General features: G+C 49.4%; 1 protein-coding gene across 1 annotated transcript in view; it reads left to right on the top strand.

Annotated features, from left to right (window-relative positions):
- Window positions 1-263: 263 nt before the first annotated feature.
- PVRL1 (poliovirus receptor-related 1 (herpesvirus entry mediator C)) overlaps window positions 264-11,011 on the top strand; it is a gene marked incomplete at its 5' end in the record, with an annotated part of 18,064 nt that continues 7,316 nt past the window's right edge. Inside the window, 5 exons of the mRNA XM_010081113.1 lie at window positions 264-335; window positions 3,348-3,719; window positions 4,411-4,713; window positions 5,131-5,248; window positions 8,346-8,497. Coding sequence (XP_010079415.1) covers window positions 264-335; window positions 3,348-3,719; window positions 4,411-4,713; window positions 5,131-5,248; window positions 8,346-8,497 — 1,017 coding nt within the window. The remainder of the gene's footprint in view (window positions 336-3,347; window positions 3,720-4,410; window positions 4,714-5,130; window positions 5,249-8,345; window positions 8,498-11,011) is intronic.

Below are 11,011 nucleotides of genomic sequence, written 5' to 3'. Positions count from 1 at the left end.
TCTTGCAAAAGAGCCGTGAGTTAGTCACCTGGAAAGGAAACACGATTTCCGCACAGTGTTTGGGGTTTTTGGGGGTATTTTTTGTTTGTTTTGTTTTGTTATTTCTTCTGCTGGTTTCTTTTTTTTCCCTTTTCCCCTGAAGCCTCTAGAAAGTTTGGAATGTGTTTTTGTTGAAGCTGCTACATGTAGGGGCCTGAATCCCAGTGCTGGCAGCATTTCCTTGTTGGCAAACAGTCCTCAGCTGGCACTGGCTTTTTCCCTAGCTGAAAGTCTGACTCTTTACACCTGGGCAGAGGAGGGTTCTGCAGGACAATTCTGGGATCTGGTTCAGGGTCAGGTTCGTCAGCACCAAAAGCTGATTTTCTCCAATTTATGTCCAAGTACAGTCTGCACTGATGCATGGATCCCATGGCAGGGGTAGGGTAGAAGGAGGAGGTTAGAAGTGGGAACCTTTGCTGCCGATCAAGGTCAAGAAAAATCACTCGATGTTTAGAAGAGTCATTCATTAATTTGCAGAGAAATCATAGCGTAAAGAAAGGACATAGTAATGATGAAGTGGGGGACTGGATGGATCACTCTCTTGTGATATATACCACATTCTCTGACAGGTTTTCTGACAATATCTTTATTTAAGGGGCATGTCTTAGGTGCCCATCCGTGGGCGGTGGTGCCTTCAGCCTGGCATAGTCTCCTGTGTGCCATGCACCTTGTCCATGCGCCCCGCTGGGGAGAGACCGGGCTGTGCTCCCAGCTGCCCTGCGAGGGTGACTCCGAGGAGAAGCCAGCAGCTTTCCATCCTCTGCTCTCTGGGGTTGGGCTCATCTCTTGCTTTTCTGGCCCTGCGAGGAGGTGCTGGGCCATGACTTCCTGCTATCACGAATGGGGCCTCTTCTATTGGGATGTCAAAAGGCTGGTTCAAAGGGAACCGCCAAGGCCTGTGGGGGGTCAGGGAGTTTGTGTGGGAGCGGAGCCAGCCGTGCCATCGCCCCAGCCCCGGGCAGGCCCTGCCTGGGGGCACGGGCCCTTCATGAAAGAGGTGGGGACTGGTGCTGATGAATCCGCTCTCCTCCAGCCTTGGGAGAAAGAGGGAGTGCTGAGCACACAGGCAGCCGTGAGCTGGGCGGCAGGTTGTTCCCAGGGACTTTGCTACGTGATTGCTTTTGCTCCCCGGCAAGCTCCCACACGCTTTGCGAGGCTCTAAAGGCTTCAGAGCCAGACTGCTTGGCAAAGCTGTTGCTCACCTCCGCAGGTGTGGGCAATTCTGCAAGAAGCTCTCTCACCTCCGGGGTAGAAGGAACAGCATATGCTGCAAAGCATGTTGGAGACATCTCCCTCCTCCCCATCCGTCCGTTCTTTCCTCAAATCCCAGCGTAGCATTATCTAAACCCAGCCCTGCTCTGCACTTGCTGCCCTCATTTCATCAGGAAGGCCATTGTGGGCCACGGGGTCCCACAGGGCACGGGCCAGACTGGTGTCAGAAAAGTATTTCACTGTGTCTCGCCGCCTGGCCATCCTTCTCCAGTAGGCCAGTGCCTCTGGTTGGCATGGAGAAACATGGTCCAGTTGTGTCTTTATCAGAGCAGGAGCATCCCTTCCCTCTGGTTTCTGAAGGGACATGCATGGGGAAAATGGCCGGGCTGCACTGGGAGGGGGAATTACAGCCCCCCCAGCTCAGCTAGCAGCCTCTAGGACTGGCTGGCTTCATGCATGCAGGCACATGAGGGCACCAGTGCTTTGCTGTGGCTGTAAGCAGTGCTGAAAAACATTCCTCAGCACCCAGCCGCAATGCTAGGGTGTGGGGCAAAGCAGCACTTGACTCAAGGAAGGGGGCAAGTTCACACAAAGCTCTAGAGACCGAGTTTCGGTCTTAATTGCTGACGACTGTGGTCAGCTGATGGCGTCTCATGGCCAGGCTGGATTTTTGAGGCTTGTCCTCAGGGTCACAGGGTTGGCATGGAGGGAAGGGAGAGGGAGAAAGAAGAGCCTTCGATGAGATAGAGGACTGAGATCAGGCTGAGGACGGTAGGCATGGAGTAAGGGGGCAACATGGGAGTGTGCCGAGAGAATGGTAGAGGCGGTGTTTGTGGGTGAGAAGTCTTTTGTACCCTTGCACTTGTGCAGAAGTCACAGTACATGTCTGCCAGGGGTCTGTGGGGGCTAGGACTAGGAGTTCATTTTGGCCTTGCACGGGGAGTCCATCAGTCCCCTGAAAGAACAGCGTAGGGGCAGCATTGCAGAAGTGCTCTGTCCCCTCAGTTAGAAGATGCTGTCCTGTTTCTCTTGCTATGAATGTTTTTCTTTCCCCAGCCTCTCTGTCTTTCATTACTCTTTCATGTTCCTCACTCTTTATACATCGTTCTTTTTTTATTATCCCTTTCTTTCCTTTACTCTCAGTCTCCCAGAATACATCCAATTTCAGATTCTGCCAGAAGCAGTGAGCAAAACCCGCTTTTCTTGTTCTCACCACCTTGCTTCTCTGTTTTACTTATCATCTAAATACTGGCTGTATAATTACCAGAGCATTATCTAGGGAAAGACACAATGGCAGCCAAAGATGAATTTCAGGGTCAGTCTGGTGGGAGACATTTTTCTCCAACTGTCAAGGGAGGAATCAACTGAGGCAAGATATCAGTCATGAACACCAGCCACCACTTTTCCTAAGGACCTTTAATCTTTACTCCATAGAATCAAGATGGAAGGTTCCTAAATGCAGCCACTTTTGGGGATAAAAAAAAGGCCACAGAAACGATCTAGATCATGCAGGTAGATTGCGCAAGGTGTATGGGCATTGCCATAAATCTGTTCTTATATGGGAACTATCACTACTCTGGAATCAGGGCTGAGTCTCTGCAGCTCATTTAATTACTGATGCATTTCCAATAGGATTAAATAGATGTCTGAGTGTGTGCTACCATATGTTAGGATATGCTATCTTGGTAAATATCTGTGCCTTCATTCGCCTCCAGATACGCATGCTCTGTACATTTACAATAACTGATTTAGTGTCATCTGAAGTTGAAGACAAAAGGAAGGAAAGTATTATTGATCCAGCCTTGTGGTTTTTGGCGATCGTGAGCCCTAGGTTCACTGCAGAGCATTAAGGGCTGGTTGTAGTGAAGTGTGAACACCAATTGTGGGAGGGAAGGTGTTTATGAACAGCAATGAAGCTGCAGGAGCTGCAGGTGGGTGCAGGTGGTTGCAAAAGTTACTGAGTGCCTGTAGCCATAGACTGTTCTTGTATCAGCCATGCCAAGAAGCAGCAAACGAAATAAGTGAAGGAGTTCATGGGCCTGATGTCCAAGAACTGTTCTTTTTCTCTCTTTCTCTGAGAAGTACATGTATATTCATGTCTGTCCATTTTATTGCAGGGCTGCAAGCTCAGACTGTCTTAGTCAATGACACAGTCTCGGGGTTTATCGGGACAGACGTGGTCCTGCACTGCAGCTTCACCAATCCGCTCCCCAATGTGAAGATCACGCAGGTCACGTGGCAGAAAGTCACGAACGGCACCAAGCAGAATGTGGCCATCTACAACCCTGCTATGGGGGTTTCCATCCTCGTTCCTTACAAAGAGCGGGTGACTTTTCGGAACCCTTCCTTCAAAGATGGAACCATTCAGCTCTCTCGGCTAGAGCTGGAGGATGAGGGAGTTTACATCTGTGAGTTTGCTACCTTCCCAACTGGCAACCGGGAAAGTCAACTGAACCTCACTGTGCTGGGTAAGATCCTGGACAAGCTTTGTAGTATGAACTGTTGCCTCCACTTAAACAGATCTGGAGGAACCTGAGACTCATGTCCTGGGAACTCAGGGCAAACGTGAATCTTGAATGTAAATTTTACGTATGATGATCTTTCAAGTTGACTGTGAAGAGGTGAAGGGCAGGGAACCCAGGGTAGGTTGTCTCAGGAACACCTCTTCCTCTTTCCAGGCCTCAGCTCCCCTATCTCTTCATGCAGGTGCAGCAACAGTGACCTGTTGCCCAAGGAAGTGGTGAGTTTTAATGAGCTGGCAGCTGTCAAGTGAACAGAGAGAAAAGACAACAGATAGATCCTAAGCACAAGTAGAGCATGTCCATGGAGCTTAGGGTTGTGAGTAGACAGGACTCATCCAAGGTCCGCATTATTCATTTGCTCTCCAGTTTTGGTTTCTCATTCTAGCATAGGGCTGAAAACCTGTGTCAGGAAAAGATTGACTTTCCATTGTCTGTCTGTGCATCTAGGCCACCTCCACCATTCTTTCCCCAGCGTAAATTGCTGGCAGTTTGCACAACTCTGGATTCACCACAAGGTCTATCACAGGCTCAGTGCTAGGTGTCTCTTGGGTTGTAGTAGAGAGGATAGCATTGCTTTTCTAACCATCCTTTTTACCCCTTTCTTCTCCTCCTCCTTCTTTTTTGCAATTCCCTGCAGCTAAGCCCACAAATCGGATGGAGGGTACCAAGCGGCCACTTATCGCCAAGTCTGGCAGGACAGAAAAGATCTTGGTAGCTACCTGCACCTCCTCTAATGGGAAGCCCCCTAGCACTGTCACCTGGGACACCAAGCTCAAAGGGGAAGCAGAGTTCCAGGAGATCCGGAATAGCAACGGCACCATCACAGTGATCAGCAGGTACCGGCTGGTGCCGAGCCGGGAGGCCCACCGGCAGCAGCTCATGTGTGTGGTCAATTACCAGCTGGACCGATTCACCGACAGCATGACCCTCAACGTGCAGTGTAAGTGAGCATGGGCAGGGCTGCAGGGCGATGCTCCATGGTCAGTCCTGGGGGTGGGTGATAAAGGCTGGCAAAAGAGGATTTTTCTGAAGGGAAGATGTTGGTCTGGTGGAGGGGCCGAAGTGGGGGGCTGCTTTCTTTTTCTGGAGAGTAAAAACTGAAGTGATCCCTTGGAATAATCATATGCTTTGTCTTTTTCACACCTTCTTTCTCTCTGCCTCCGCCATGTCCCTTTGTTCCTCCCCTTCACCCTCTCTGACACTCCTTGTCCCATCATTTTTCCCACCTTGCAATCTCTCTTGTTCTCCCCTCCCTGCCCTCTCATCTCTTTCTATTTCATTTTCTCCCCATTCCTTTTCCGTAACTCTTTCCTCTCATTTTCCATCCTGCCCTTCTCTCTTTTTCATCCCCGTGCAGATGAGCCAGAAGTCACTATTGAGGGCTTTGATGGCAACTGGTTTCTCAACCGGAAGGATGTGAAGCTGATTTGCAAATCTGATGCCAACCCCCCAGCTCACACCTATGAATGGAAGCTGTAAGTGCCTGCAGTGCTTCTACTCTCAGCAGCACATATGATCTTTGAACAGGACCAAGGAGTCTCTGTAGAAACTTCAGTCACCCTCTGGTCAATTAGGGCCCAGTTCCAGCTCGGACTTGGGAAGGAAGGGCAGTGGGTAGGGATCCCACACAGCCCCTCTCCACTGGGCTGGGGTGGAGCTCGCTACCAGCACAGTGCAGCCTCAATACCTGGGTTAGCTTCTTATTCTCACTTCACTGGAATAATGTTCTGCTCTAGTGACATGAAGCAGCTGAGATAAGGTGAATAATTTGCCCAGCATATCACTAAGTGCCTCAGTAGCAGAGCTGGAAAAGAACCCAGGCTTTCCCTTCCATAAAGGGGCACAAATAGCATAAAATTCATCACCTTTCCCTGGAATCAGCCCCAACTGTAAGGAGCTCCCCTTCGATGGACTCATCCCCATTCAACTGACATTAAATAGAAGCAATTCTTTGTCCTCCAGGGTTTCAGCTTTTGGCTGAACACACTAAAAGAACTGAAGAGTGAGTGAGGGGTCTCTGGGGAGTCGGATGGGAATTGATGCAACCTGAGGTGGTTCTCTCTCCCTCTTTCTTTTCTATAAGAACTCATAGAGCTTTAAAAAAGAAAGATCAAATGGATCCTTTCTTCTTTTCAGCTGGCATTTGTCATCAGGAAAGAGGCTCTCAAAATGGCTTTGCAAGGAGCTAGGCATATTCTCTCTCATTTCACTTCCTAGATCAAACTGTTCACAGTGAAAGTCTGAAGAGGATTGTTTTTCTTGCCTTTTTTCTAGTTCTCATCCCCAGGTTTCTCCCTCTGTTGGTTCTGCCAGTTTGACTTAAACTCCAAGGGGGCACTCTGGGCTCCTCACACCATTGCCAGGAAAGTGTTGTGGGCAAAGATGCCCCGTGTGGCACCGAGGGCAGAAGAGATGCCAGATTAGGCTATCTCTGTGTAGCAGGGCTGGCAAATTGAGCTGAAGCGAGCCTTGTGAGTGGAGCAGTTTTCTTTCAGCTGTTGGGCAAGTAATTTCATCCCTTTGTTCTGCTGTTGCTCCCATGCAGGGCTGGAGGCTGAGTGCTTGCGGAGCTCCTGGGCATCAGGATCTCCGTCGCTGTGTACAGCCAGCCAGCAGCACAAGCAGCCCCTGATCTCTGTTGGGGCAGTCTGCTCCTGCTGTGATAGTGATGCTGAAGGCAGGCTGAGAGCTGAAGAACAGGGTAACCAGGTGCCAAATGTCTCAGCCAGGTGATGTTTTTGTAGCCCAGGGCAGGAAAGAGGGTTAGTTACAAACTAGGCTCAAACACAACAGGGGATGCAGGTGTCAGGGCTGGGCATGGCGCTGCATGACTGAGTCTGAATATGATGTGTCATTTGCACACCTGGTTTACACACTGCACTGGTAATAAATACAGCCCTGGCAGAAATGATTCTTGGGAACAGCGCGTCTTTGAGCCAGGCATTGAGTTGGTCCCCATCTGCTTGCATGATTGATGATTTTTTTGTTGTTGTTTTAACACTGGAAAGAGTTGTTTTCCTGTGGGTTCTCTGTGAGCTAAGAAGCTGGGAGCATCAATACTTCACTTTGAGATGGAACTGTGGGGAGAAAAATGGAGAGAGAGCAAGCACAAAATTAAAGAGTGTGGGTTTCTAAGCCTGATGATAGCGCTTCAGTTCGATTCCCCAGTCTCTCCCTTTTTGCACATTTGGTTGGTTAGTTAGGACAGAGTATAGGATTATTGACCTGAGAGAAGATGGAAAGGAAAGATAGAGTGCAGCTGGAGGTAAGGAGAATGGAGGCAGAAGAGGAGGAAAGTAGAGAGTGAGAATGGGGGAAATAGAGGTGAAAAGGGAGGAGGAAGAAAAAGCTGGGGTACAGAGTTGCCCCTGATTCTTTAAACCCAGACTCCTGCTCTCCCGTTCTTGGTCCCAGGCTGCCTGTGGGCAGGGCCCTGCAAGGAGGAGGCAGACCAAGCAGATGGGATGAAAGCCTGGTAAAGAACAGTACTGCAGCCAACCACCTAGGCATACAGGGCGCACGTGTGTAGGGAGCTAAAGAATGGAAATTAGGTGCATGGCCATCCCCTTCCTTCCCACAGTGCCACTTTGGCAATATCAGACTGTTTCTTCGTTTCTTTGGCTGCGTAGCCAGAGAAATATCCACCAACATCTTTGGTTTATCCGTGTGGTCATAGGTGTTGCTTCCCCTTCCTGGGAGTCAGGAGGCAATTACTGCTGATTATGTTTTTCTCTGGCCTGGAATGTGAAAACCAGCCGTGCTTTCCTCTCATCTTATTTGGATGGTGATGAGCAACAGTCAGGGGAGCTGTTAGAAGAAGCAATAGCCTTCTTTAGCATCCCACAGCACAGTTTTCAGATGTGCTCTTGTCTTTGCAGATTCAGGGCCCTGATTCACCCATAGGCAGAGGACAAACGTTAGACTATTCTGTTCTTCCATCAGCTTTGGGATCATTGGCTCGATGTAGCTGGGAAAGACTGATGTGTTTGGTATACATGTGTGCCTATGTGTATATGTAGACATGTAAAATATTTGTGTGTGCATTTAGGCACTTCTTTACAAGCCTAATTATACCCCCATTATTCCCTTTTGCTTCATACGAATTGCTGACAATATGTGCACATTTTTGTCAGGAGGAGGGGAAAGAATTACTTGAGTAATTTTTAATTGCCTAAGAGAAGTAATTACTTTACTTTGCTTCAGTAATTAAGAATAACCAGGCCATGTGTGTCTTTTCCTAACACACAGGGTTTTAAAAAATTTTTTTCTCTGCCTTTGTTCATTTATTCTGTGTATCTCTAGACTTGGTTTTGCGTTATTCCAGTTTCACACTTATCTGACTGTTCTGACATGGGTAGGTCATAGATGGCACGGCTCTAAATCAGCACCAGTTTCCTTGAGCTTGAGTTGCAATTAACACTGGCTGATCAGCTGCCCAGGAGAGTTACATGGGCAGGAAACTGGAGCAAAGCAGAGTCAGGCTGGGGTCCCTTTTCAGTGTCACCTCTGCAATACTGCTTGACCCTAGTGAGTGTCATCTCCGGGGCTAACCGTGATCTTTGTTTCCCCTAGGCCAAATGGGACTCTGCCAGGGAGCGTGGAAATCCAGAACAACACCATCTACTTCAAAGGGCCTGTCTCCTACAGCATGGCTGGCACCTACATCTGTGAGGCCTCCAACGCCATCGGCACACGGTCGGGCTTGGTGGAAGTCAATGTTACAGGTAGGAAAACACTTGGTGTGCTTTGAAAGACAGAAGAGGAGGAGGAGGTGGGGAGAGAAGAGTGCGAGCGGCTGACAGCTACCAGTCAGTTCCGTCTCCTTAATGTTTGTCTTAATCACCGGTGTCTCCTTCTAGGGGTGGGGAGTTCTGTGATGCAGAGGGAGCAGTGAAGTTCTTTGTGTGGTTTTGCACTGGTTTGGCTTGGATTTTTTCTCCTTTCCTCTTGTTGTCTTTTCCTTTCTTATACCAAGATACATTCAATTTGTTTCTCCCTTGTCTTCTGCTTTGGATTCAGAGAGATCATTGGACATGATAAAAGTGAAGACGTGTCAGGCAGATATTTATTGGAAGGTAGAAGAAGGAGTAGGATGAGGATATAGACTGCCACTGAGGCAGTAAAGCATGAGATGGATGAGCCATTTGTTCAGGATGATGTTTGGTGTTTCTGATGTTAGGTAATTCTCATGATTTTTCATTTGTGCTCTTGACAATACCATGTTGGTGTGTGCACTTGCTCACCTGGCTGCCACAGATTACCAAGAGCCTGTGAGCACCTGAGTAGCTTTGTCTGGGCTCCAGAAAGGAGTAACATCACAGGATGCAGACAGTGGGAAGCGATGCTATGTGATGTCATGTGGGACAGAAGGAATTTGATGACTTGCAAATGAGCGTAGCCACAGGAGTGAGGAAAAGACATGTGGATATGTTTAGGTAGTGTCAGGGAGAGAAAGTGATGTCAAGAAATAGGTTAAACAGAAGAAATAATATATGGCCATAGCCTGATTTCAGAGAGACAAAGTGATATTGCAGGGCATCACCTTTGAGAGCAGGGAAGAGAAGTTTACCCTGTTCCTTTGGGGTGAAAGGAGCGATTCGTTTTACCAGTGGGTTAATGACAGGCAGTGACCAGCAGTTGTGGGTCTCATGAGAGAGATGGAAGTACCTCTTGCAGTGGTGAGTTGCAGCACTGCCACACTGCAATGAGCTCTGGGTTCTCAGGGGGCAGAGGAGGGAGTGACCATCTGATGGATGAAGCAGTGCTGTCTGCCTGGGAGACTTACCTGGCAGCTGGGGCAACTTGTTGTGGCTCTCCTATAGCTCCCCAGCTGTGGGGGCTCAGCACTGGTATCCTTTGGATGCTCCCCCTACACCCCAGCTTGGGACTACTGCCAGGCAGGCAGCACAACCCATATGGCCACTTTTCCATCTGGGCTCAAAGCAGGGACCGCGGGGTATTCCTCTCCCTGAAGACAGCAGCGGGGCTGTGACTGCAGGCAGGTGAGCCTGGATCCTGCAAATGCTGCAGACAGCAGAGGTGCCTCCTGAGCTGGATGGGCAGTGAGGGGCACTGGGGGCTCCCCAAGGCATGGGAAATACAGAACAGGTTCCCGAGGTTGTTAGCTCTTCCTGCTGTCCTGCCTGAGGCAAATCTGTTCTGATAGCAGGCCACCTCTCTGAGCCACCCCAGTCCTTGAAGTGTTGTCTAACCTGAGAGTGATGAAACGGGCTTCTCAGAGGGGCCGAGCTCCAGCCCCTTCCACCCGCTCTCTAAAGTGGTAAGTGGTGAGCGAGGGTAAAGATGAGGCCCCAGCAGCTGACCTCCTGAAATTAGCAGTAACACTGTATTTGTCACCCTCACCACCTCAGTTCCCCTCTTCTGTAACATCGGTAAACCAGGCTAAGCTTCCTCTATCCAAGGGCTTGGAGGTCAATGGATGGGATGTGCTAATTAGATGCTAATTACCAACTATTTATTTATGATCATTATCACTGTAGCAGGCCTTTAATTCACACCTCCTGTCCTGGATCCTTGCCTGCTGAGTTGTTCCTGGTGTATGCTTTTCTCTGGGGGATTTTTCATTTGCCAGTGAAAGGCACCAGAATAACAAAGCTCTTTGTTCAGGACGGTTGGGGCACAGCACCTGCCCTGCCCAACTGCCAGAAGCCAGGGGAAGTTCATGGCCAAAATCCATTCAGCTGCTGGCCATTTCATGGGAGTTGCCACCGAAGGCCCTGTGTTTCTGTGTACCTGCAGCTGCCTGGTACAAACTGAGCAGAGTCACTTCCCATCGGCAATAGAAAACCATCCCACGCCGTAACTAGCACCTTGGGTCCCATTTGAAACAGTGAGTGGAGGGAAAAAGCCTCCAAGCTCAGTCCCCAGCCACAGAGAAGGAGGTGGGATAGGTATTGCAGACCTAGAGAGGAACCGCCTCTCTTCATCGTGTCTCATTTTCCATTTCTGCACAGCCTGTACATCCATTTCTTGCTGTCGTTCTGTCTGTCCAACCATCACGTATCTCTTGCGCTGTCAGGACACATGTTCCCGAACACCAGACACAGCCCTTTCTTTATATTTCCCTCTCCTTATATTTCTTGCTGCCACCTGCCAGCATTTTCTCTGTCTCAGCGCCGCAATCGATTGGGTTCCTCTAGGGACGAGGGTCTGTGGGCTCCCCCTCTGGGCTTCGGTACATGTCTCCCTTCCTGGCATTTCTTCGGGGGACTGGTAGA

The sequence above is a fragment of the Pterocles gutturalis genome, unplaced genomic scaffold (genome assembly GCF_000699245.1).
Source record: "Pterocles gutturalis isolate BGI_N339 unplaced genomic scaffold, ASM69924v1 scaffold6679, whole genome shotgun sequence".
Lineage (NCBI taxonomy): Eukaryota > Metazoa > Chordata > Aves > Pterocliformes > Pteroclidae > Pterocles > Pterocles gutturalis.
Note: the sequence above shows the minus strand (reverse complement) of the source record. Positions and strands in the feature narration are given on the sequence as shown.